The sequence below is a fragment of the Solanum stenotomum genome, chromosome 7 (assembly GCF_019186545.1).
Source record: "Solanum stenotomum isolate F172 chromosome 7, ASM1918654v1, whole genome shotgun sequence".
NCBI classification, from domain to species: domain Eukaryota; kingdom Viridiplantae; phylum Streptophyta; class Magnoliopsida; order Solanales; family Solanaceae; genus Solanum; species Solanum stenotomum.
In genome coordinates this window covers 51,631,148-51,658,710 of record NC_064288.1, presented here as the reverse complement: position 1 = coordinate 51,658,710, position 27,563 = coordinate 51,631,148, and the positions used below count along the sequence as shown (strand labels likewise).

The 27,563-nt window shown below is 30.5% G+C and overlaps 3 protein-coding genes across 3 annotated transcripts; all 3 read left to right on the top strand.

The window, feature by feature from the left end:
* Window positions 1–3,059: 3,059 nt before the first annotated feature.
* On the top strand, window positions 3,060–9,874 carry LOC125870826 (peroxidase 21). Its single transcript, XM_049551364.1, has 6 exons — window positions 3,060–3,202; window positions 6,124–6,411; window positions 7,008–7,156; window positions 7,693–7,881; window positions 8,365–8,533; window positions 9,292–9,874. The coding sequence occupies exons 2-6, from the start codon at window positions 6,351–6,353 to the stop codon at window positions 9,696–9,698; spliced, it is 975 nt and encodes a 324-aa protein (XP_049407321.1). The 5' UTR covers window positions 3,060–3,202; window positions 6,124–6,350; the 3' UTR covers window positions 9,699–9,874.
* A 3,932-nt stretch (window positions 9,875–13,806) lies between these two features.
* LOC125870814 (L-type lectin-domain containing receptor kinase VIII.1-like) lies at window positions 13,807–16,320 on the top strand. Its single transcript, XM_049551345.1, has one exon. It carries the CDS (start codon window positions 14,059–14,061, stop codon window positions 16,204–16,206), a length of 2,148 nt encoding a protein of 715 aa, XP_049407302.1. The 5' UTR covers window positions 13,807–14,058; the 3' UTR covers window positions 16,207–16,320.
* A 7,471-nt stretch (window positions 16,321–23,791) lies between these two features.
* LOC125870831 (DNA-binding protein S1FA-like) lies at window positions 23,792–26,761 on the top strand. Its single transcript, XM_049551370.1, has 2 exons — window positions 23,792–23,944; window positions 26,330–26,761. The coding sequence occupies exons 1-2, from the start codon at window positions 23,918–23,920 to the stop codon at window positions 26,543–26,545; spliced, it is 243 nt and encodes an 80-aa protein (XP_049407327.1). The 5' UTR covers window positions 23,792–23,917; the 3' UTR covers window positions 26,546–26,761.
* Window positions 26,762–27,563: the final 802 nt, after the last annotated feature.

Sequence of the window (27,563 nt, the reverse complement as noted above, 5' to 3'; positions counted from 1 at the left end):
ATCAAAACAATTATTAAAATAAGAATATGACATAACATAATGACAAGATTTTAAATATTTTTTAAAGGTGAAGTATAGCTTAGGCCTATCTTGAGGGGGAATTAAATGAATATAGCGTCATCACTTATCAAATATAGGCTTGAAATAATCTAGAGTATAAACAAAGTAATATACTTTGTCCATTTCCACCTATTTGAAGTGTTATTTTATTCTATAAGATTTGACTAATAATAATTAAAGGGGTCGGAATTGCTACAATTGCTTTATCAGAAGTTGCTATCACTTTAATTCATTATGTAAATTCATCATTGACGAAACAATTATTTAATTATAAATGTCATTTTGAGTTTTGTTCTAACCGACACTATTCCATCGTTTGCCTCAATAGTAGCTTCATTTATCTCATTTATACGTTATATCTATTTATAATCGTTTATGATGAATGGATAAGCAAGAAGGAATCTTGTGAATATACTAACCAGCTATAAATAACGTTTCAATAACAAATCAATTATTTCTGTAATCTTCTTCAAAATCGTTATAATTGTTACCTTCACTATAACAATAAGAGAGTTACAATTATTCTTCTAATGGCTACACAACAAGTGGTATTAGAGTCATGGTTCAATGATGGAACCATGTTGGAGATGGGTGTAGTTCTAGTCGCAACCTTTTTGACAGTAATGAAGATTTTGTTGGAGAAACTGTTTCAGAGAGGTTCTCTGTGTCGAGACGTAAATTTGATGGAGGGGATTATGGAGAAGAGATGCAAGATTCTAAAGATTATGTGAAGAAGGTGGACAAATTTATTTTGTCAGAAATTCAGGCCAAGGGGAAGATTTGTTGGGGTTTATTTGCCCTGATTTCTTACCATAAATAAGTTTTCCTTTTAGGAAAATGTTTTAATATTTTGACTAGTCCTTTTCTTGTAGGAAAGGTTTTAGGACTCTATAAATATAAGCTTGTTCCTTCTAACTTAATTAGCATTCACAATGTAGTCTTAAGGGATTTGAGAGTTTTGGTTAGAGGGAGAATTTATGGGTCACAAGCTTGATACGTTATCACTTGTGTGAACCTCCCATCTATTCCGAGTGAATTGGTTGAGGTTGTTTCTCTCTATATTTTGTACTCTCATATTTATAGTGGATTGCTCATCTCCTTTGTGGACGTAGGTCGATTGACCGAACTACGTTAAATCTGTCTCTTTTGATGTGTTTCTTGTTTGTCTTCTTACTCGTGGTCTTTCGAGGTTTGCTTTGCTAGCTTCCGCATTACACCTGCTTATTTCGGTCATAACAATAATGATGATTTGAAAATACATAACCCAAAATCCAAATAATAATAATGAAAGAGAAAAAAAAAACTAAAAGTGATAGTAATGGAAATATAAATCTAACATGTCGATCACATGCAAATGATATATTTTTTTTATTCTTTAATCCATTCCATAATTCAGCACTATCTAATTAAAATCCTCAAGTTGTAAACACTGTAACGTGATTATGCAAACCAAAATTAATGCACAACCTCCTAAAAGTCAAAATACAAATAAAAAATTAGATTAACTTTGTAGATTGATCAATTATATTAGTCAATTGAACAAACAAATCAGATCCCGTGAACTAAGTTTTGTCAACTAATTTACAAAATGCAAGTTACAAATTTAATCTGTCGATAAAAATAATTACATTCGTTAGTTATTTATATATATATAGTATATACCTTTTCTGTCTCAATTTATGTGATTCATTTTTATTTTTTAGTCCGTCTCAAAAAGAATATTGTCACCCTTTTATAATTGGAAAACAATTCTGTAATAAAATTCTTCTTTTATTCTTCATGAAATGATTTATAGCCGTATAAATGATCAGTGAGTCTTTTAAACTTCAAATTTCAAAAATATTTTTTTATTTCTTAAATTTTGTGTTAAATCCAATGATATCCTGGAATTAGAACGAAGAAGTATATAAAAATATAGATTTGCCGGCTATTGTATGTATTGATAGACGGCTATTTCTATCAATTTCTCCTTATAAATAAATACTAATAGGCCTGTTTGTTTTTTGTTTATTGTGGATCCGGATCCAATCTTAATTTATTTACTAAATTTTATTTTTTTTCTTCTTATTTACATACCTTTTATATTTTGTTCAATTTCACATAGTCAAACGGTATATTTACCCTTTTATTTGCTTTAGATTTGTTCATTTAGATTGTTTGCGAAGCCATATAATCATCTAGAACCCTAAAGCAATTAACAATATATTTCATTCTATAGAGAAAAAATAATAGCAAAAAGGATTGTNCTTATTTACATACCTTTTATAATTTGTTCAATTTCACATAGTCAAACGGTATATTTACCCTTTTATTTGCTTTAGATCTGTTCATTTAGATTGTTTACGAAGCCTTATAATCATCTAGAACCCTAGAGCAATTAACAATATATTTCATTTTATAGAGAAAAAATAATAGCAAAAAGGATTGTACAATTAAGATTTTTTTCTAATATTTAAATATTAAAATTATTAAGTTTTAAATAAAAAATTAGATTATAAGAATACAATTTGTCTAAATTATCTCGTAGTTCTTTCCCTACCTTCTTACAAACTTCTTCTAGGTTGTGGGGAGAGTATAAAAGTCGAATTTGATATGATCAGCAATAATGATATCTTATATCTGAATCGATGAGTAATTTTTTTAAAAAATAATGAAAAAAAGGATCAAAACATGCCATTAAAGGACTCTATTCTTGTAAAAATGCATTATCAAAAGCGCGAAGGAAATAAAGTGAGCTTCTCATTAAATAAGTGAACAATTAAATTGGCTCAATTTCACAAGTAAACCAATAAAATCAAGTGCTAATTCCCATTTTATTGATCAATACATCGGATTTGGAGAAAATATCTTAATAATGTAATAGATTCATACAACTCCATTTTTTAAACATGCTTTGAAAAGCAACCCTAAATAATGATATTAATCAAGTATCATTGAATGCCTTTTCTATAATTTTTATAGTCGTACCATCTCAAGAAATAATTAAAATAATTGGAAGATTTATAAAATTAATAAAAAAACAAATTATACAAATTGACCAAAGCTATTCCAATCTTCTATAAATTGATAGGGCACAATATATCTTTTGTATAATCAACTTCAAAGTCTTCTTTCTCATACAACATTTTTTTCATTCATGAAGGTATGTTTTCTGTGCCCTCCCCCCCCCCCTCCCCCCACCCCACCCTTCTTTTTGTCTATTATTAAGTTTTCTCTAAGTATGACACCTACTTGTTATTATACATGGCCATTTGTCTATATGTTCTTTAACTCAACTCAAATTCAATTGAATTTGTTTTTGCTTGATTTATATTAATATATAGGTTAATGTTGTTTTTTTTTTAGAATTGTTTATGAATCAGAGCGAATCTAATATGTATGGGAGAAAGAAAAGGAAAAAGAATGGTGAAAAATAGTATCAGTGAAATTGGAGTGTTATGTATTTCGATGATGTATAGTAAATTTATAGCCATCATGAGATTGCAATTTTAATCTATGTTAGTACTTATTAAGTTAATTATATGATTATTTTCTATTGATTAAGTAATTAATCTTGTGATTTGAATGTACTTAAGTGGACAAATAGGAATCTTATTAGGTAAAAGAAGACAACTGATCCATTTATATGTTTCCCCACCTATCCTCCCCTTAATTAGGCCAAAAGACAAATAAAAAAAGAAAAAGAATTAATGAAAGGTTTGTCATCACAATAATAATTGGCTTGGATTTTGACAAAATTATAAATTGGACAAGGTGCAGTCCAATGATTTAATAATTGCTTCCCAAATGACATGGTTATCCTAAATGGATATTTTTTAATAAAATTAACGATATAAAGTATTTTTATATTATAAGAAATTGACTATTTTATAGTATATAATTATTATTTTTATTTTTTAGATAACTATATTGAGTTTGCTATGCAAATTTTGACTATTATTATAAGGTAACTTAAACTCGATTTTTAACATAATTATTAGAACCCCAAAAGCTTCTTTCAACCACCTAAACCACACATTTCTCCCTATTTTTTTTATTTTTTTTGATGTCATGCATAATAGTTTAATACTTTTGTGTCCTCCTTAAATTAAAATTTACAAACTTCTATTACATGAAAACATATTAATTTGCAAAGAATGTCACTTTTTGTGGTTGAAAAACGAAATGAGTGGATTAGAAGTGATGCTTTTCACTAAATCTAAGTCCTTGTTTTATAAATACCAAGTTCTCTTCCCCACCCCACCCCCACCCCCAAGTATCACACATGAACCGCCCCATTCAAAACTCAAAAAGAAAAGAACATTTTTTTTTGTCTCCAAAAGAATAAAAGGTCATGAGTGTGAAGACACAGTGACATACGCAGAATTTTTATATTTAGTAATGTCTAGTAATCTACATATTGTCACTACTCAATTTGTAAGTGAGTTTTGTTCTAAAAATTGGTAAGATCTTACAACTTTATTTTGTATCTCAAATTGATATTTATCTTGTATTCAAGTAGTATCAGACAATAAGTATTTATATACATATTAATTTTTTGATAAAAATATATTTTTATTGTCAAGTTAAGCCTTGAGGCAAATTCAAATTTCAAAAGTTAGTTTAAAAGGAAGATGATTGTCCAAAATAAATAAAGAGTCTAATAAATTTCGTTCTGATATGATGTGGGGTCATTTCATTAATTCATCATACACACACCTCATGCTTAGATCTGACCATTCTTTATCCGGGGTTTCATCTCTGGTTTGAAGCATGTACAATCATGGACCGAGAGTATATTCACAATCGCCGCATAGTCCGGAGTCCAACTAGACCCACTAAGCTCCGCTCTGATACCATGTCAAATTAGGCCTCAGGCCTAACTCACCCCTCAAAAGCTTATAACTTCAAAGAAAAATTTGCCTAATCTTTAAAAGAAATCGCATCTCGATCCGATGTGGGAGCATTCCATTCATCATCCATACCTAAATTAGTTTTGTTTATTAAAATATGTGATACCTTGCTTCAGGTTGGGACCTATTGGTCGTAATCGGACCGATTTAATCATGTCCTGACCTAGATAGATAAAAGATCGACCCAATTAGAATTAATGGGTTGGATCATGATTAATATAAATCGGATTGTTATGAAAATATTTTTTCAATCTAGGTAACAGATTGATAGGCTCGATTATAAAATAAATGTGCAAGACCGATTATTAGGAATATAGCCCACAAAATTCCCAACTTGTAATGTCAAAGTTAAGATAACACACTATATATAAATGTGGTCCTTATGTCTATATGTATTTGCTTAGCATGCTCAATATCTCAATCAACTTTGTTCAATGATCTTGTTCACAAATGGTCAATTGTCACTTACATTGAAAACAAAAAAACTGATCACTTGTGCAAAGTTGAGGTTGACTAGAAGTTTTATTAGTGAAGTTGATCATATCTTTTAAGTTAAAAAGGACCATTTATTTATTTTTTCTAACCGTTTAAACTTTTGTAATATAATCACACGTGTTAACTATATGTTGACTTATCATAACGATTAACGTTTAGTCCTTTACTTTCCTCATTAATTAGTCTCCCCCTCTAAAGAAAGGAGTCGATGTAGCTGTTGTGTTTGCTCTTTCTTAGTCAATGATGATAGGCTCGACATCTATCTACTAAAAGAGGCTATCCATTCCAAATAATTATATATGTTTCTTCTAGGCAACAAGTGAAATGTTGATAGACCTTTTTGAATATACAATCAACTCAAAAATAGAGATATATACTTATCGTTACATCATACATGTACTCATTATTTTTACCAAATAAAATAAGTTAGCTAGCAAATTAAAAGTAAGGTAAGAGTACATGGCATTTAACCATAATTAAATGATACACATATCTTATTGCTATCAATTTGTTTGTAAACACTGAATGCGAGTAAATCTTTTACTATTATCTGCCTTTCAAAAGACATATTGACAGGTTAAAATCAGCTGCATATACTATCATAGTTTGCTCAATGCTAATGTGTCTATGATTTAATTCTAATTATTTTTTGTTTAATAATTGTGATGAAGTACAGTTTCATTGAGTGGGACTACAACTAGAGGCCTAAAAGTCCAACAAAGTGGCTGGTTTTGGTTGCTAATTAATTAGTGCACCAAATTTTCAAATCCAATATTCCTTTTTCCACTTTAAAGTTCAAAGTAGTGCACAATTCCAAAACCATTTGCTACTATATAAATTGAGCTTTTGGGGCATTTGATCAAATATTGGGCAAAGTACAACACTTCATTACACATCAAAGACATGGCCAATTATTCAAGATTTCTCTTATTGTTATTACCTCTACTTCTTCACATTCATAATGGTACTTTTCTTCTTACCTTGAAAGTTTGACTTTATTTGAATTATTATGTGTTTGTACTTTCTGCTGCAGTATGATTAACTATTTATCAAAAACACACATTGATGACTCGTTTATTTTGAGGCACGAGTATTTTGATAAATAGTTGGTGATAGTTCCGGTATAAAAACTCATAAAATGTGATATTTCAAATGCGTTTTTGACCATTATCTCTTTTTTTTTTTCTTCATATTTTGACTAACTTCTAGACAAAGTACATTTGTATTTTGACTTCAGAGATACTTGATCATACTAAAATTTTGTTTAAATTTATATTTTTTAAGGACAAGTGTAATTTTTTTCTATAAAGTCGGTAAAATTTAACCTGTTATGGAAAGTTATTTATTCTATTTCTCTCAGGGTATCATATATATCATACTTTTCAGTGCACAAAATTAGAACTTTTTAAAAAAAATATCAAAGAACAAGTTCTTCCTTTCACTTCTTTCCTCGGATGCGTACCTCAACTAATTTTACAAAATACTTATTATATTTTATCAGTATAAATATCAAGCAACTCTTTACCTATGTACTAACTGTTGAGTCTTAATTAACTGCAGTAAAAAGTGAGCTCCAATTAAAATACTACGCAAAGAGTTGCCCAAGAGCTGAAGATATCATCAAAGAACAAGTGGCAACCTTGTACCACAAACATGGGAACACAGCAGTTTCTTGGATTAGAAATCTTTTTCATGATTGCATGGTTAAGGTAATTATAATATAAATCTTGATATTCTTGATAATTTTTTATTCAAAAAAAGAATTAACTTAAATATCCGCCAATCCACCTACTTAAATTAAAAAAATAATGAGATTATTGAATATCGAGTAAATTCAATATAATAGACGATAATTGACATTTCAACCTTCCTGCTTCTTTTATGGTTTATCCAAAAGGGAATTCAGTACTTCTTGATCGTGAGTATCTTATCTATAATTTCAATTTTTTTTCTTATTTCAGCAGTAACATATTCTTCCGTGGAGTTGATATATGTATATACATGTATATTATGTGAATATCCGTATATAATTTGTGTATCATCTATGTATATTCACTAAAAAAAGATAAACAGTAAATTCTATCGGACTATTTGTATAAAGATCATTTACTTCAAAGCATTGTTTCATCTCAATTGAAAAAGTAAATAACTTTTCAAGACCAAATCTAATTTCGTTTATTTTTAATATTTACCCTTTTTTGTGTTTGATTTAAATAATGTATGTTCTTTTTTTAATTTCTTGCAGTCATGTGATGCATCATTATATTTGGACACATCAAATGGGCTAGAATCAGAAAAAGAATCTCCAAGGAATTTTGGGATGAGAAATTTTAAGTATATTGAGACTATTAAACAAGCACTTGAAAAAGAATGTCCAAATACTGTTTCTTGTGCTGATATTGTTGCTCTTTCTGCTAGGGATGGTCTTCTTTGGGTAAGTTCATCTAAAAATTCACTCTGTTTTCCATCTTCACGATTCGAATTTAAACTTATATATACTGATAGTCAGAGTAGTATGTAGCAATAGTTGCCAAGTTTTAATGTCTAATGTTGAATAGTTACAAGTTTATTTGCACATTATGACTAGAGATTTCGTGCGGTTAAAAATTAATACAAACACAAGGACTTTAGCAAGAGCCGTGTTATGGATGATCTTATTGCACTGTTCAGAGAACACTTGTGTGTGTATATATATAGTGTGTGTCCCGTGACACTACTTTCCTTAAGGTGTCTCTTCCCCCTAGACTCATCCTAAGAACCTTAGACGTTGAATCCATAGAGTTAAATTTTGAATTCAAATATCTATTCTGATAGTGCAAGAAATTTTTACACAATCAATATATATATATATATATATTTATTTTAATCTGTTGTAGCACTTAACATGAATTACTAAGTTTTAATTTGTGTGATACAGTTAGGAGGGCCAATAAGAATTGAAATGAAAACAGGAAGGAAAGACAGCAAGGAAACTTACTTTTCAGAAGTTGAGAAGTACCTTCCTAATCACAATGATTCAATGTCATCTGTGCTTTCAAGATTTCAATCAATTGGTATTGATACTGAAGGAACGGTTGCTCTACTAGGTAATCAACTCTCTAAACTCCCGTTTGACCATAAATTTTAAAGAATACTTAATTACTTATATAAATTTTTGTTTATTTCGATCAAGAAATTCATGTAGAGTCAATTCTTAAAAACAACAGCAACTTTCGTAACTCGTACACAATAGCCTGTCTTTCTACATATCTCCACTTAAATACTAGATATCACAGGTCTGACGCAAGTCTCAAACAATACTTAATTACTTTTATAATTTTTTGTTTATTTTGATCGAGAAATTCATGTAGAGTCAATTCTTAGGAACAACGGCAACTTTCATAACTCGTACATAATAGCTGTTTCTACCTATCTCCACTTAAAATACTAGATATCATAGATCTGACGCAAGTCTCGAACACGTAACCTAAGCCATAATTTGTAGAACTTGAAAACATTTTAAAGATATATTATAAAAAAATGATCATTATATATAGTAAAACACTAGCTAAATAGTTTAATGTTCTAAATTTCCAAGTTTATAACAAAAAACACAATTGATCACATGCGAATTTATGAGTTTTCAATTTATGCACTTTGATTCAACCAATAATATTTTTTAGCCTATCTTTCTACCTATCTCCACATATATACCAAACATCATAAGTCTGACGCAGGTCTCAAACACGTAACTTAAGTCACCAATTATATTAAGCCTTAGGAAACTTATATAAAAATCGAATATAACACTTAATTTTTATTAGCTAACTCGGAATTGTTTTTTGTTTTATTTGGAAAAAAATAGGGGCTCACTCTGTAGGACGAGTTCATTGTGTAAACTTAGTCCACAGGCTTTACCCAACGGTGGACCCGACTATCGACCCCGACTACGCAAAGTACCTTAAAGGTCGATGCCCGTCACCAAACCCTGACCCGGAGGCTGTTTTATACTCAAGATTCGATCGCGAAACTACAATGATTTTAGACAATATATACTACAAGAATATTTTGAACAAAAAAGGGTTATTAATTGTGGATCAAGAATTGGTTACTGATCCAAATACTTCACCATTTGTGGTGAAAATGGCTGCTGATAATAATTATTTTCATCAACAATTTGCTAGGGCTATGCTTATTTTGTCTGAAAATAAGCCACTTATTGGAGATCAAGGTGAAATTAGAAAAGTATGTCGTTATGTAAATAGTGCTTAGTGGATATTTAATTGTTATGTAATGTGGTTGTATTTTTTTTTATAACGCTTCGTAGGATCTCCCAAGAGATGCTTACCATCTGAGCAATCAACTCATGGTTGCATTTGTTTTTATTTTCTTGTTTTTTGTTTGTGTTGCATCTTCAAGTGAAATAATAAAAATATTGTTCAAATCAAGTGTACTATAAGTGTGTTGCATTGTTATGTTTTTTTTTTTATGATAATATGATGGCGTTCGAGTCAGTTTGTGGGAAATGCAAAGTAAGTTAGATTTGTAAGAACATTTAATAAATTGGTTACTAATCCAACTACAAGAATATTTTGGGCCTCAAGGGGCTATTAATTGTGGATCAAGAATTGGTTACTGATCCAACTACTACTTTTGTGGAGAAAAAGCCCAAAAGGTTGTTGATGATGGCTACTTGCCTACTTCTTGATATAATAAGGTAATGTCCAAGGCAACTTGCGTCTCACTAGACAGTTTGATTGAGTATTTGTTATTAGAGGCAGAGCTACGAAACTACAGTTCAATTTACGAGTTCGATAGAATCCATGTTGAATCCAACAACTTGAATCCCAATTTTGTACTTGTGTTAAAAGTCTACTTAATAAAACCTTGTCAATTTATAGATAAGTATGATCTTAAACATTTTGATCAATTAATTTACAAAAAATACATAAGTTATGTGTACTTTTTTTTTTATTATATATACATATAACATACATTTGTTTGGGTAAGTATACATATAATATTCGTATTGATACATAGTGTATATAATCGATATATAAAATATGTATATTTCAATTATATTGTTAATAAATTTATTGATCCAACGGTATATATCCGTAACTTTTCCTAAAGAATGCAGGGACAAAAGTTGAACATCCACTTCAACCAACCCACTATATCAGTAAGATTGGACATTAGAAGGAGACCAACTATACATGGGCATGGACACCTAATTGTGCGCATTTTTAAGTAGTGTGGGCCTCATAATCCCTTCACAGTGCTTATGTTGTCCATTTCATAAAGGGGAAATTAAGCGGATAAACAAATATACTGGTTAATTAGTTTACATAGCTATAATTTGAATTAGTTACCACTCGCAACCTCTTTTTAGCTATAATTATGTGCGCCCCTCTCCTCTCCTCCTTTCTCTCACTTCTCTCCTCTCTTATACATATACATATACTATCAAATACAATTCGCCTCTCTCCTCCCTCTCCCAATTTCGCTCGCCAGATATACAAATACATATGTATACCAGTTACATATATACAATTATCTAACAGATATACAAATGCAATTTACCTCTCTGCCTTCTCTTGTTCGCCTCTCTCCTCCCTCTCCCTATCTCGCTCGCCTCTCTCCTCCCTTTAACAATATAGCTACGAATCGTAATTAACAACTACAGCTATGGAACCTAATTAAGTTATTTTTATTGGCTATTTACAAAATTTCCTCTTTGATAAATTCCTTTCCATTTAATATTTCTTTTAAATGAGATAATTTTTAAAATTCATTTAGTAATGAAAATTTTCCATTTTTATTATTGTTATTTTTTCGTATGTCTGGTCATTCAAGCTTCCTCATTATCTATAGACGTCTTTTGGGCTTAAAATATTATTCAATTCTTTCCTTTCGATTTATCGGGTGTGCATAGAATCCCACGTTACAAGTCTTAAAATGATATAGACGTCTTCTAGACTTATTTATTTATTGTGCCCTCCATATATTATCCTCTAACAATTTTTCTTTTTACTTTACGTACATTTCCTTTTTTATGTTTGTCATCTTCTATCATCTCTAAAATTATTTTTTGAGGAAATATAAGAAGTTGGTTAGTCATGATACAATAATTAATTATAGTGGTTGGTACATATCATGACAAAAAGAGAAAAGACGATAGTTCACTTCCAAGTAAAGTGTTCTTTTATTGTCAATATCCATATATTATTATGTATTATATTGAAAAAAAAATATTTATGAATCTTGAGATCAACAAAATTTAAAGTGGAATGAATTATCTTAAGAAGTACGATTAATTAAGAAATCATTATTTAAACTACTCAACATGATCTACCATACTATAATTAAGTAAAACAAACTTCTCAGACTATTTAGTCTAATTCTTACCTAACTTAATTAAATTAAAAAGGAGGAGAAATTTTGAGACACTTTTCTTTTGATAAATCTTATATAATGTTGTTCTGAAATAATCGACTCAATAAAATATTAGATAATTATGTAAAAGAAACGGAGAAAAGTAAATATTTCAAAGAATTACTACCAAAACCCTAGCTTACATACATCTACATATATAAAAGATTAAGAAAGGTCACGAAATTCTCAACAAGTTGTAAGTCTTCAAACACTCAACATTTTCATATAAATATCAAATATTCAAAGATCAAGAATAAAGTCAAGTGCTCAAATTAAATAGACGTTCATATTAAAGCAACTTGTTCATGATATAGTTATTATTCATTGTGATTATTAAGGTGTTCGTGACGAAAAGTTAAATAAATACTATTGAAATTCGAATTCAAAATCAAGTTTAATTTCATGCTCTTGAATTCAAAATTAAGTTACAAACTAATCAACAAAACTCAAGAATAATCAAGTTCTTGAGCTAACAATCGAAAGAAAATATCATACTTTTTCTAGTCCATTTTAAAAATAACAATTCTTTTTTTTTTAACAACTCTTCGATTTTTTGACGTATTTAAAATCACAAGATTAAAAAATGTTAATTCAATATATTTAACATATTGTTAATTTAAAAACCACAAAATTCAAAAAGTATTCTTTAATTAAAATCGAGGGAGCATTTATCACACAATTTTTTTTCTGCCTATAACGTCTTAGTGATTTAAGTATGACAAATAAATTGTGACATTTGGACTAAATCCCACAGTAAATTAAGTGACATAAAATTTATCACGGTTTTCTAACTCCCATTGTAAAACATTAATTCTGATCTTCTCTAAAAAGTCATTTTAATGTATTGTTTCAATTTATATGGTGTAATTAATGGGTCATAAAATTTAAGAGCGTTTAACTTTTTTTAAAAACTTATATATCTTAAATACACGATAGGTTTATGCAGTTACTATAAGAGTTATAAACTATACGAAAAGTATTATGGATAGCTTATCCATATATTAATTTATGTATAAATTATAGAGTATAATATTTAATAATCCGTTAGAAAGTAAGTTATTTAAGTATAAAATTGATATGTAGTTTAGTTTATAATTTATAAAATCCAATAACTATTACATGAATAAGTTAGGAAAAAAAATATGTATTATCTTAGGTGGGATATGAGATGGAGTAGCTAAATTGCATAAATAATATCCACATAACTAATACTTACATTATTAATACCTACTACCTACATTACTAATGTCTACACAATTCTAACCAGTTATCAAACGATCATACATTCTACAATCTTTTTGAATAATAATATGATGAAAGATACATTTCAAAATATTATTTGATCTCTTAATTTTGATTTATGTGAAATCTTTTGAGTCCTTTGCAAAAGAGAATATCATATATTTTAATTATAACTATTTAACAACACCATCCTCATTTTTACTTTTATTTGGTCTCGATTAACACTTTATTAGGAAAAAAGTCAATAAAAAGTAAGTACTAAACAAACTTTATAAGAATAATTCGATAAAACATAATAAAATCTTTCTTTATTTGTTAAAATACACACTCAGTTAAATAATATTATATAAAATGAGACAAAAAAAAGTAATTAAAGTTCATATGTAGCACCATCAAAAGACTATAATGCAATGAATGGGATTATTACTTCCTTAATAAAAAATCTCTCCATTTGAGCCCTAAATACAAAAAAGTTATTAACAAAAAGTGATTTTACTCGAATAAAATTCTATGTGACGTAAATCTAAATTAATCGAACTCTATCAGTACGTAATACCACTACTAAAACATGGGACCCGACATAATAAACATAAGAAGAAAAAAAGAAGAAGGTGTCTTTACAATGGAAAAATATTACCGTTATATCAAACACGTGTATCCCAACCGCTATCCCTCTGTCTTCTTCACTCCAATTCTTTCGATTCTCTTTCTTCTTTCAACATCAACACCTCTCTCACTTTTTCTCAGCTCAAATTCCCACTTTCCATACATCTTTCCACTAATATTTTTCCCAAATTAGCAACCTCTTTTGCTGAAAAGCTTCAATTTTTTCACACAATTGAGCTGTAATCTCAAATGGGTTTTTTCTAAAATCCAGAAATGATGTTAATTTTCTCTTGAATTTATGTTTTTCTAGTGAAAATCTGAAAAGGGTCAGTTTCGTTTTTACATTTTAATGGAGATTTACTCATTACTCATAATATTGCTCTGTTTCTTGGCTGCTTTAGCTGCTGCCACTGAGTTCGATTCTGGGACTTTAACTCTTAGTAGTTTGAAGCTTTTAGGCGATGCCCATTTGGGTAATAATACTATTAAGTTGACACGTGACCTTGCTGTTCCAAATTCCGGTGCCGGAAAAGTTTTGTATTCTAAACCAGTAAAGTTCCGGCAGCCGGGTCTTGATTTTCCGGCGAGTTTCTCTACGTTTTTCTCGTTTTCTGTTAGTAATTTGAATCCTTCATCGATTGGAGGTGGATTGGCTTTTGTTATCACACCGGATGATGAGTCGGTTGGTGATTCCGGTGGGTATTTGGGGATTTTGGATGCAGAAGGAGGGCAAAATGGGAATTTTGGAGTTGAATTTGATACACTTATGGATGTTGAATTTAAAGATATTAATGGAAATCATGTGGGGTTAGATTTAAATTCAATGATTTCAACTCAGGTTGGTGATCTTGATTCTATTGGTGTTGATCTTAAAAGTGGTGATTTGGTTAATTCTTGGATTGATTATTTTGGTTCTACAAAAAAATTGAATCTTTATGTTTCATATTCTAATCTTAAGCCAAAAGAACCATTTTTATCTGTTACAATTGATCTTTCTGAATATGTAAATGATTTCATGTTTGTGGGGTTTTCTGGTTCAACACAAGGGAGTACAGAGATTCATAGTATTGAATATTGGAGTTTCACTTCATCATTTGATACAAATCCTAAATCTCCCCCGGAAGTGGGGGCGGAGCAGCCTCCACCCCCGCCAACGGCTAGTTTGATGAACCCCACAGCGGATGTAACTACATCCGCCACATCGCCTCCTCCGGAGCAGCAGATTGCTCCAGTGGAGGCGAATGGTACTTCTAATGCAGTACAGAAAAACAGCAGCAAATGTCATAATAGTTTTTGTAAGCAAGGTGCTGGTGCTGTTGTTGGGGTTGTTACTGCTGGAGCATTCTTTCTAGCTTTTGCTACATTGGTACTTATTTGGTTGTATTCGAAAAAATTCAAGAATGTGAAGACTTCAGAGTCTATGCTGCCTTCTGATATTATCAAAATGCCAAAGGAATTTAGCTATAAGGAGCTTAAAATCGCGACGAAAGGGTTTGATTCTACTAGGATAATAGGGCATGGTGCATTTGGTACTGTCTATAAAGGGATTTTGTCTGAGACTGGTGACATTGTTGCGGTAAAGAGGTGTAGTCATAATGGACAAGGGAAAGCTGAGTTCTTTTCTGAATTGTCGATTATCGGAACACTTAGACATAGAAATCTTGTTAGGCTACAAGGATGGTGTCATGAGAAAGGTGAAATCTTGTTAGTTTATGATTTGATGCCAAATGGTAGTCTTGACAAGGCGTTATTCGAGTCCAGAATGATCCTCTCGTGGCAACACAGGCAAAAAATCTTGTTAGGTGTTGCTTCTGCATTAGCATATTTACATCAAGAATGCGAAAACCAGGTGATACATAGGGATATCAAGAGTAGTAACATTATGTTGGATGAAGGGTTCAACGCAAAGTTAGGAGATTTTGGACTAGCACGACAAATCGAACACGACAAGTCCCCCGATGCAACGGTAGCAGCCGGTACAATGGGGTATTTGGCACCAGAATACTTGTTGACAGGTAGAGCAACTGAGAAAACTGATGTGTTTAGTTATGGGGCAGTGGTTCTTGAAGTGGCAAGTGGGAGGAGGCCAATTGAGAAAGAAACAACAACTAGTGGTGTTGGATTAAACAGCAATTTGGTTGAATGGGTGTGGGGATTACACAAAGATGGAAGTTTACTATCAGCAGTTGATTCAAAACTGAATCTTGAATTTGATGAAAAAGAAATGACAAGAGTGTTGTTAGTTGGTTTGGCTTGTTCACATCCTGACCCTATAGCTAGGCCAACAATGAGGGGGGTGGTACAAATGTTAGTAGGTGAGGCTGAAGTACCAATTGTACCAAGGGCTAAACCATCAATGAGTTTTAGCACATCTCATTTGTTAATGACATTGCAAGATAGTGTTTCTGACTTGAATGGTATGATCACACTTTCAACTTCTTCATCAGAAAACAGTTTCAATGGTGTTGGTGGACATGATGGCATGGACCTAGTTTAGTTCAAAAATCAAGAAAGGAGCTTTGGATGGTTTCACTTTTTGTCATCTTTTTGTTTTGTTGTTTGGGGTGTGAGCCCTTATTAGTGCAGAATGTTAGCATCAGATTGTCTTTTTGTTCATAGATTCATTAATTTATTATTATTATTATTATGTATGTAACAAAAATAAGCCTTTTAACTTATATATATAATCCAGATCTTCTCCTTTTTTGTTTTGCTGTCTACATTATACCTGCTCTTATTAGTGTAGAATGTTTTGTACCATCTTTTTGTTTTACCTTTATTTATTATTATATGTATGTAACAAAAATAAGTCTTTTAACTTATTTAATGGTATGCCCATATGAAAAGGGGTTCTAAATTTTCTCCCTTTTTTGGTTCAGTTTGGTAAAAAAGAATGTATACATTGAATGTACTCGTCCTACTCCAATTAAGTGATATTGTATCTCAAGTTCATGTAAAGAAAATGTCCCAACTTTTTTAATATTTAGAAGTAATTTAACATTAAAATATTTTTGTTCTTAATGACATAATCTTATAGAAGCTAAGGGAATTTTGAAATAACGGTAGAATTGTTTCTGCGTAACCTATGACTTATCATAAAATAACGGTAACGGTAAAATTGTTTTCATGTGACTTATATTCAGATAAATCAGGCACATTATGCTCTTTGGGTGTGGGGTCCTTCCTCGCTTATCGCTACGATGAACACATGATGTTTTGTGGACTATGGCGTCCTTTTTGGGTGCAATCTTTCCTCAGTTATCGCGATGAACAAATGATATTTTGTGGACTAGGGCGTCCTTTTTGGGTGCAATCTTTCATCAATTATCGCGATGAACTCATAATGCTTCGTAGATTAGATTGTTCTTTCTAGTGACATAATTTTATGGCCACAAATATCACGACATATTTAACATCAAAAATTTATCTTCTCTTAAACTATGTATATAGTCAAACATGTCACCATAAAATGTAAGGAGTAATGGAGTAACAAAAAATCTATGAATATATGGAACTATGGCCTTGTGACAATGGACGTACCAAACTAAAAATAAAAAGGTTTATTTTATTGGTAGAAGCTATTAGAATATTGTTCAATGTGGACCATAACTAAAAAATGAGATAGGATTTTCACAATATTTTTTCCTTTTCTTATTATATATATATATATATAGTTCCTATGGATAAGTTTTCTCTATTTGTAGTAATTTTTAGTACTCCCACCAACCTAGCTTTTATGTAATGTCTTGACAAAATTGATTATCTTTCGTTTTCAATTTAATTTCTTCTCCAAAGGAAGGATGACAAGGAATTTTCGATATTGTATTATATCTAAATTAATTAAACCGAATTTCCTTATTGGATGAGGTGCATTAAAGGAAGAAACGTTTTTTTATCATTTTTTTTTATATTCAGAGTTCAAACTCAAAATTTTACTAAAAGTAAAAATTATATCCAGAGAAATTTCAAATACTAATGAACTACATATAGAGGAAATGATTTCTTTTTTAATTTCTCATCTAATGTCTAGTACCTATCAGATTCGTGCCGAAAAGTCTCATGGAAAATGATTCATCCTTTAATTGTAAAAAATATTTAATTTTTTTATATGGTGATAGTGAATTTCATTTTTACACACCAATATATTAACCAATTTTAGAAGATTGGTTTTTAACTTTTAGATTACTAATCTCACTTATTGTTGGCGTTGTTGTACTTTTTTATGTGCAAAATACTTGTATTTTGTATTCACTTAAGGAGCTAATTTAAATTTGTATTGAAAAGTCTCATATTAGGAGTAAACACTTTTTGTCAAATTTGATTTTATTTTTAAAATTCAAATTTTAGATCATACGTTACCAACCCTGACTTGTATTAAAAAGTCCCATTTTAGGAGTAAGTGTTTCCTAATAAATTCAATTCTAGATCAGGACTCGAAATCAAAACATTAATAGTAAAACTTGCAATTGATTAAGAGTAAGATTAGAGATATATAATTTGTTTAATGTAAGAAGGGGACCATGAGTTAAAGGTGTCTTTTAGGTTCACTATGGACAAAAAAGAGCAATAATTTCAACAATTTGATGGAAGATTACTTTACAAGACTAGACTTTTGGAATCAACACTTTGATTGGAAGCGAATTTCATGTTCAACTTATACAATCAAAATATAATTATTTTTTTTGTTTCCCACCTGGTGTCCGGTACCTATATTGGAGCCCGACTAAATCCGGATTTGCGCCAAGAAGTTCCACAGTGAGGGGTAAACGCTCCCTAACAAAGGCGACTCCGTACCCAAGAGGGCTCAAACCCGAGACCCCTTGGTTAAGGAAAAAATTTAATCATATTCAATATGGTGTTGGTAGATGTTGCAATTTAGAATTTTACTTTGCTAAAAAGTAAAATAAAAAATTACTTTTAGTAACTTTCTGTCATAAGTTCTAACCTTTTTATCATCAAAGCATCTTCAAGGATGAGAACAATGAACATTTTAGGCTACATCTTCAAATTAGGAGTGGGATATGAAATTATTTTTATTAATCAGTGTTTTATCTCTTAATGTGAAAATTTTCTATATAAAATCAAATTTAGTCGTTTTTCAATATGCTGAATGGGAAACAACAACAATATACTCATTGTAATCTCATAAGTGGAGTTTAGTGAAGGTAAAATGTATGCAGACCTGAATTGAAAACAAAATAAAATAAAATTTTAGGCTAAAGTATAAAGACCTGATACTGTATGGTGAAAGATTAATAATAAGATGCATCTAACGAGATAAATAAAATTTCTTAATTTTGCGTGGAAAACTTGCACCAGAACCACTAAAATCATAAGTTTTGATTAGGCGAATTTGAAATTTAAATTTTATACGTTCAACATTTATATATTTCAACATAGAACACATCATATTTAGAAATTTTGAGCTTAAGCTACAATATTTTTAATAAAATTTTGCATATAAATTTATTGTTCTTATTGAAAATATTGAATTCAAATGAACAAACAAATATATAACTTCATTGACGCCCTTGTTGATATACTAAGTTGGATAAGAGTAAGGTGTTTCTAGATGTGTAAAAAGTACACATACTAAACTGCACTTCGTTCCTAATTTACTACTAAGGTGTTCTCCGTCGGTTGTTGGAATAATGCAAGTCGGGCCGGGTCTTGATTCAGAAAGGTGGTCTAATTGCGCTTTGTCGGTGAAAGATTTTTAGTCAAACATTAATTGGCCGTGTTATGTGTATTACTGCACGCATTTTCCGCAGAGTACCAGCGTCAGCCTTTATCATTAATTATAGTCATTCCTGTATTACATTTTTCAAGACATTGTATTTACTATATTCAAAGGATGATATAGTAAAATTACTCTTCTATTTATAATTTTTTTAAAAATGTACAGACAAATATTGTCGGACAAAGAGAGCAACGATTAATCAAGATGTTACATCAAAATAAATTGACAAGTAAGAAACTACAATTGGATTTAATTATACCATAAATAGGGGATAGTTAATGGATTGTATTTACTGCATTTTGACTTTAAATAACTCTCTTTTTTAGGATAGTGATGAATTTGAGTTTGTTAACCTGTCAAATGATTCTCTTTTTTAGAGCCAATAAAATTACTCAATTAAAATTTTAAAAAATCACATTAATTTCTGAAAAAACGTTTTCTTTATAAATTACTACTACGTCGGTATTATTTGACTTTTAAAAAAATATTAATCTGTGTCTTTTTCACCTTAAACATAGTGATGACATATTTGGGTAAAAAGGTAATAAATGATTTTTTTATTTTGTAAAATCTTAAATATTTTGAAACAAATTTGATTTGTCAAAAACCACTATGATTTTGAATTTTTTTTTAAAAAGTATTTTTACGCAAAGTGGAGAAGACATGATTTGTCGGTCACTAATTTTTAATTCCCTTATTATTTACCTTCTTCAATAATTACCTAATTAAAAAATAAATTAAAATATATCATGTGTATAAACACAGTTATACTAAATCAAAAAAAAAAGTTTAATGCTTATTTCATTTAATTTTTTCAAATCTAAATTGACTAGATCTCATCGTATCTAAATTTTCAACCCCTTTCGGAAACAGTAGACAACAAAAAGAGAAAAAAATTGTCAACAAATTCTTACCGCTGCATTTTATTTTTGATATTTCACTTTATATCCGATAGTTATATTAGATCTAAATAAATTAATAATTATTTTTAAAAAAATCATATCAAGAATAAAACAACCTCAGCAAAAGGCAATTTCATGCAAATGGCTCAAACTTTAAAATCCTTACTTAAAAAGAAAGAAATATTTACATCACCACAATCTAAGTGGATTATTAGCTATTCTACCTAACAAAATACAAAATGCAATTAAAAAAAAAAGAGTGAACTAAACACTTTAATTAGTGTAACATTTACCATGTACAATTATAACAAACTCAATAATAATTTAAAGCCTTGGAAAGATAGAAATATTTTTCTCCAATGAAAAATTTCAAATCCAGCATCTTATGTCATGAACAGAAATATATATTCATCGTACCACAAATATTATTTTGTACTTATATTCTCTGCAAAAATTCTCCTTTTACTGACAAAAAGCAGACCAAAATTAGGTGAAAATTCTCACATTCACAGAAGAGAAAGTGACAAAATAGATTGGACAATTGGAAAGCAGGTTAGCTAAGAGGGATCTAAGATTTTGAATTTACGAATTTTATAATTTTTTTCAAAAAAATTCAATGGGCTGTTGATAAAGTATATAAATTGGAGTATAAAGTATATAATTGATTCTGCCAAATTCATAATTAAAATGTTAGCTCTGCCTTTTGTTGGATCTTTTCTATGTCTTCATCGAATTTGTGTAGTACATTATTTTGAACGGAGTAAGGATTCTTCTCACCTCCTATTAGTTGTCCAACAAAAAAGACTTGCAGAATTGGGCTAGATTATAAAACTTGTGACTTTCGATATCTTCCTTGGAATGACAATGTTGGTCAATGGTGTGAAAAAAAAAAACTTTTTCTGTTTCAAAAAGGGAAAATTATATTTAATAGGAAACTATTAATTCAAATCAAATGTTATAACTATAGTTTGATTTAATTGTACCCCATAGCAAACTATTGCTATTTCGCCTCTCCTGGTGAATCTTGCTCGCCACTCTCGTTCTCTCCCTCGCATCTCTCGCCTTTTATACAAACACAAATGTATAAAATGTGTTTGTGTTTGTATAAAGTGAGAGAAAAATGTATATATACATATATTTTCGTTCCCCTGATCTCTCCCATCTCCCATCTCCCAGCTCCCAAATCTCGCTCGCCACTCTCACTCGCCTCTCTCACTTTATACAAACACAAATGTATACATTGCATTTGTGTTTGTATAAAGCGAGAGAAAATTGTATATACAAATACAAATGCATATATTTTCGTCCTATACACTTATGATTATACAAATACGATCTTTCCCTGCCCAATTTTCTTTTGTCTTTCTCTCTTTCTCGCTTTATACAAACACAAATTATACAATTGATCTTTTGTTTATGTATACCGAAATAGATTATACAATTGCTTTCTTTTGTATATGTATAGCGAAATATACATATTTATGTTTGCTATGGAGCGCAATTATGCAAAGTATAGCTATATCATACAAATATGATTTTTATCGACTCTTTCATGATCTTTTCCAAAGTCTAAAAAAGTATGATATGTCCAAAAATTCGAGATCATAACTGAATTTAAGTACCATTTTGTATCGACTCTTTCATGATCTTTTCCAAAGTCTAATTGGATTGTATAAGTTTTTGTTATTTGGGCCGACTGAATTGGGCTTTGCCTCTGGTAACTATGGATCTTATGATTGAGGGTCCAGTTGGGCCTATATTGTAACAGAAGTACCCATTAGTTAATTAACCCAATTAAATGTATGAGTTGTGATAAATTTAAGGAAATTTTTACACAAATCTCATAGTGTTAACTGTTAAGAGTTAATTACATTATATTCTTACTGTTTTTTTTTCTTTCAAATTACAATATTCCTTTAATTTGGTAGAATTCAGATACATCCCAAAAGGTTCCGATACATCGCGTCCCGATTTCAGATACATCCCTTTACTTCCCGATACATAGTGTCTCGATTTCGGATACATCACTCAACGTCCCGATACATCGTATAAAGTGATGTATTTGATCAATACATCGCGTAAAGTGATGTATCCAACAATAAGAGAAAGTAGAGCTTTTGTAATTTTTTTAAATGGTAGAGAGTTTTAAAGAATATGATAAAATAAATTATGCATTTATGTAATTTTTCCTAAATTTAATTGAATCAAAATGAATTGAGTTTGACCGGTTAAAAAATTATTTAGCTCGAAATAGACTAAACAACTTATAGTATGACTCATCCAATTCTTACTGCATCTTAATTTCTTTATTTATTTTCATATAATTTTTTTAAACATGTTATCAATTATTTGGGTTTATTATGGATGCATAGCATATCAAATAATAAATATTTTCACAAAAATTCTTGTGATCCATTTACGATACATATCAGTCAACTTTCTAATGTGTTGAATTAGGAGGGGCTGGGTGGGTGGGTGGTGCAAATGGACTAAGTTAACATATAAGAAAGTTACAGATATATACCGTTCGATCAACTAATTTATCTTGATAATCGAACATATTTTACCCATTAATCGTTCTCTTTATGTACCTAGATTATAATTTTCTTTTTGTTAAAATATATCTCAATATTGAGTTGGTCAAATATATTTATTCCCAAATGATAATAGATGCATATAGGCCAACTCAATACCAAAGTGAATGAGAAGGGTCACACAAATGTGAATTTTTAGATAAGCAAATAGAAAAATGAATATGCNATTTCTTTATTTATTTTCATATAATTTTTTTAAACATGTTATCAATTATTTGGGTTTATTATGGATGCATAGCATATCAAATAATAAATATTTTCACAAAAATTCTTGTGATCCATTTACGATACATATCAGTAAACTTTCTAATGGGTTGAATTAGGAGGGGCTGGGTGGGTGGGTGGTGCAAATGGACTAAGTTAACATATAAGAAAGTTACAGATATATACCGTTCGACCAACTAATTTACCTTTATAATCGAACATATTTTACCCATTAATCGTTCTCTTTATGTACCTAGACTATAATTTTCTTTTTGTTAAAATATATCTCAATATTGAGTTGGTCAAATAGATTTATTCCCAAATGATAATAGATGCATATAGGCCAACTCAATACCAAAGTGAATAGGAAGGGTCACACAAATGTGATAATTTAGATAAGCAAATAGAAAAATGAATATGCAATATATGAATTTCATAAATATCCTAATTTAAGTGTATTTTCTATTATTAACTCTACTAAAATATATAATTATCAATGTAAACATCGAATACGATAAAGTGTTAGATAGTTTTGGTGCGTAAAAATAGACGAAAAGGCTTTTTAGGGGGCCAAAAGAAGATAAAAAAGAAAAGAGAGGATTTGTTAGCAAATAATCGTAAATCTAACTGTTACTATTAAAACACCTGTCGTATCTACCATTTAGTCCAAAACTGAAGTTCATTTTCTCCTCCGTCTCTTACTCGACGATATCGCCTTCTCCGGCGATCGGCGTTTGAAAATTCGATTTGTTTCTCCGATTTCAAGCCATGGATTTTGAAAATCATGATAACGTGGTACATTTTTTTACTTATCTCACATTATTAAATACATTTTTTTTGGAATTCTCTCATTTTCATGTTATTTCTTACCGGATCTGCTTTTATACGTATGAATTATAGTTGTTCGAGTGTGATCTGGCACTATTTTTAGCTAGATATCGTTAATTCGTTGTTTTCTGTCAACGGAGGTGTTGCTGTTGTCCGAGTTAGGTTAAATTTGTTGAGATTTTGTGATACGGATATGTAAACAGTGTAATTATTAATGGAGGAATTGGTTGGGATCTGCGGAGGTGTTTTGGGGTAAATTTTTTGTGTTGGAAGTAAAGAATGTGTTACTGTTTGAGTTATGTTAAATTTGCTGAAAATTTTAGTGATAGGGATATGTAAACAGTGTAGTTGTTAATGGCAGAATTGGTTGGGATTTGCGGAGGTTTTTTGCCAATTTTTGGCGTTGGAAATATAGAATTTGTATTACTGTTTGAGTTATGTTAAATTTTCTGAAATTTTGTGATAGGGATATGTGAACAGAGTAATTGTTAATGGCAGATTTTCCGAGCTGTGTTGGAGTAAGTTTTTGGTGTTGGAAATATAGAATGTGTGTTACTGTTCGAGTTATTTTAAATTTGCTGAAATTTTGTGACAAGGATATGTAAAATGAGGTTTTAAGGTTCGAGTTATGTTAAATTTGTTGAGATTCCTTGATGTGCATATGTAAACAGTGTAATTGTTTATGGAGGAATTGGTTCGATTTGCTGAGGTGTTTTGAGGAAAATTTTTGGTGTTGGAAATATAAAATGTAGAGAATTGTAGGTTCATTCATTCGGTCTAGTCTGAGACGGTACAATATTTTGTTTTTTTGGGTGTGATCCGTCACTTGTTTTAGCTTGATATCATGAATTCATTGTTTTCTGTAAATGGAGGTGTTACTGTTGTTCGAGTTACGTTAAATTAGTTGAAATTTTGTGATACAGATATGTGAAAGTAGTGCAAGTGTCTATATTGGAGTGGTTTGATTTGCTAAGGTGTTTTGGAATAAATTTTTGGTGTTGGAGATGTAGAATCTAGAGAACTGTAGGTCTTTTGGATGTGATCTGTAGCTTATGGTTGCTTGATATCATAAATTCATTGTTTTCCGTGAACGGAGGTTTTATGGTTTGAGTTATGTTAATATTGGTGTGAATTTGCAGAAGTTTTTGTGGAGTAAGTGTTTGATGTTGGAAATAAAGAATGTAGAGGACTGTACATTTATTCATTTATAGTTGCTATGCTATGTATCGAATTTCTGATGTCCGGATGTGATATGTCACCTATGCATATGCTTGCTAGATATCACGAGTTCATTGTTTTCGGGAGGCTGAGGTGATATGGTTCTTATATGATAAATTTGTTGAAATTTATGTAATATATGGATATGTAAACAATAATTGTTAGTGTCTGAATTGGTGAGAATTTTCTGTTTTTTCTCCTGGAGTATATGTTTGGTGTTGGAGATGCACTATGTAGAGAACCGTAGATTAAGACATTGGATCTTCAAGAGTTGTGTATTAGTTATGATGTAGTTATCTATCTAAAAATATATATTTTGAGACATAATTGGACAAAAAATACAAAGCCCAAAATCCTCTTTATGTTTGGATTTAAAAAGACTTGAGATCACCCCTTAGGTGGCAAGTGCAGTAATAGTCCTCCATGTATGTGGAACTGGTCCTTTCTTTGTCCAAGTTGATTCCATGTATGAGGTGTTATGAATATGGTTCTTGGATGTTATTGCAAACACAGATACTCGCTCAGGGAGCCACCCACCCCCCAATTTTATTTTTTTTATGGAAAATTTGGTTGAGCTAGACACTGGTGGAATGATTATTTGTTGTACTTTTTTTCTTTTTGGGTTGTAGTCTTTTTAACTATTTCCTTGGTCCTATTTCATAACAATCTAAAGTTTGTTGCAAAAACAAAGAATGACACTTTTCTATATTTAGAAACAGATTGATTTTAGATTTAGAGACTTCACATTTTACTGGCTAGTCTTTTTATTGTGTTTAAGAGCTTGTTTGAGTGAGCCCTTAGCCTTGTGCATTATAGACAGGAGACTGTTTTGAATTGCCTTTTAGTTACATCAAGGGGAAGGATTTGAACTACCCATTAGAAGTTAGTTCAAGATATGCGGGCCTTCCAATCTTTTTTCTTTGACAATTTTGTTATAATTTGTTGTCTGTTTATTGTTTCCTTAAAAAGATGTGAAGTTATCTTTTGAAGTTGGATTAAAGCAATAAGTTGCTCATGCATCGCAGAAGAACACTTTGTGGGCTAATTCTTTTATGTATCTTTATGAACTCTTATCCCTTCCTAATCACAGATATGGATTAGACAAAAATTTACTTTTGTTCTCTGTTCAAGCAGAAGAATATGGCTAAGGATGTTGAAGTGAAAGGATTCAACCCAGGATTAATTGTCTTAATAGTTGTCGGTGGGCTTCTGTTGACATTCCTCATTGGGAACTACGTGCTTTACATGTATGCACAGAAAACCCTTCCTCCAAAGAAAAAGAAGCCAGTTTCCAAGAAGAAGATGAAGAAGGAAAGACTGAAGCAAGGTGTTTCCGCACCTGGAGAATAGATGCCCTAGACACACTGCGGTTAATTCCCTTGTTCATCTCGTGGAAACTATGTGAGTTCATATTCAGCGGCGTTGTCAAACAGATGGTTGAACAGTGAACTTGTTATCATTTTCAATTTCCCATCATCATAGTTAGAGCTCAACTTTAGAACTTGTTAATGTGTAGAATTTTCCCCTCTTATTTTCATGTTACCTGCCAGAGAAGTTGTTTTGCAAGCTACTGATTTCTCTATTCTCTTCCCATAGAACCATTTCCCCATATTGTTTTCCTTTTGATCATGTCTGAATTTCTTGGGAGGTTTGTGCTTCGTGCTCCTTTCTTGGGTTGGATAATTGGCATACTCGGTGACCTAGCTGTCAATGAAGCGAGTGAAAACATTGGATGGAGGTTAGGATTTAAATCTCAGTACACGAAAGTACTCGGTTACTTGTTTTCATCAGCTTAGACATGTGTGGGCAGTGCTATCAGTATTCGATTACATTAGTCTGATTAACTAAGATCTCTATGATTTATTGGCATGTACGCCCTAGTTCCATCAGTCAAATTCCTCCAAAGCTCTCTCCATCTACTCTCGATGACACACCTACTCCTGCGAACTCCATTTGTGTAATTACACTATATGTTATTATATTTCTTCTCGATAACATTGGAGTTGCCAATAATACCTCATTTGACTCTATACGTGATGAAATAATGACATAGTAATTGCAAATTTTATAAGAAAAAGAAGTTGATCGTCCATGAATTTTTGGGAATGACTGGCTGAATTTTTTTATCCCAAATTTAGTAGGACCATTCACAATATCATAATAAACTATATACATAACTTCTACGAGATTCACATTACTTTTTTTAAGCATTTAGGGATCACAAAAAGGCATTCACATTTTTTCTTACTCATATTAAGTAATTAGTGAATTGAGCCGCGCTTCGCACAATAATAAATTTTTAAAATAATTTATTTATAACATGCGAATGATTAAAATATTTTAAACCTTATATATCTATATACATTAA

Bases quoted from the DNA above. Each gene is read 5' to 3' on its own strand.
- LOC125870826 (XM_049551364.1), top strand. From the start codon at position 6,351: ATGGCCAATTATTCAAGATTTCTCTTATTGTTATTACCTCTACTTCTT. The intron at 6,412-7,007 runs GTACTTTTCTTC...AATTAACTGCAG, and splicing joins ACTTCTTCACATTCATAATG to TAAAAAGTGAGCTCCAATTA. The intron at 7,157-7,692 runs GTAATTATAATA...AATTTCTTGCAG, and splicing joins TTCATGATTGCATGGTTAAG to TCATGTGATGCATCATTATA.
- LOC125870814 (XM_049551345.1), top strand. From the start codon at position 14,059: ATGGAGATTTACTCATTACTCATAATATTGCTCTGTTTCTTGGCTGCT.
- LOC125870831 (XM_049551370.1), top strand. From the start codon at position 23,918: ATGGATTTTGAAAATCATGATAACGTG. The intron at 23,945-26,329 runs GTACATTTTTTT...CTGTTCAAGCAG, and splicing joins TTGAAAATCATGATAACGTG to AAGAATATGGCTAAGGATGT.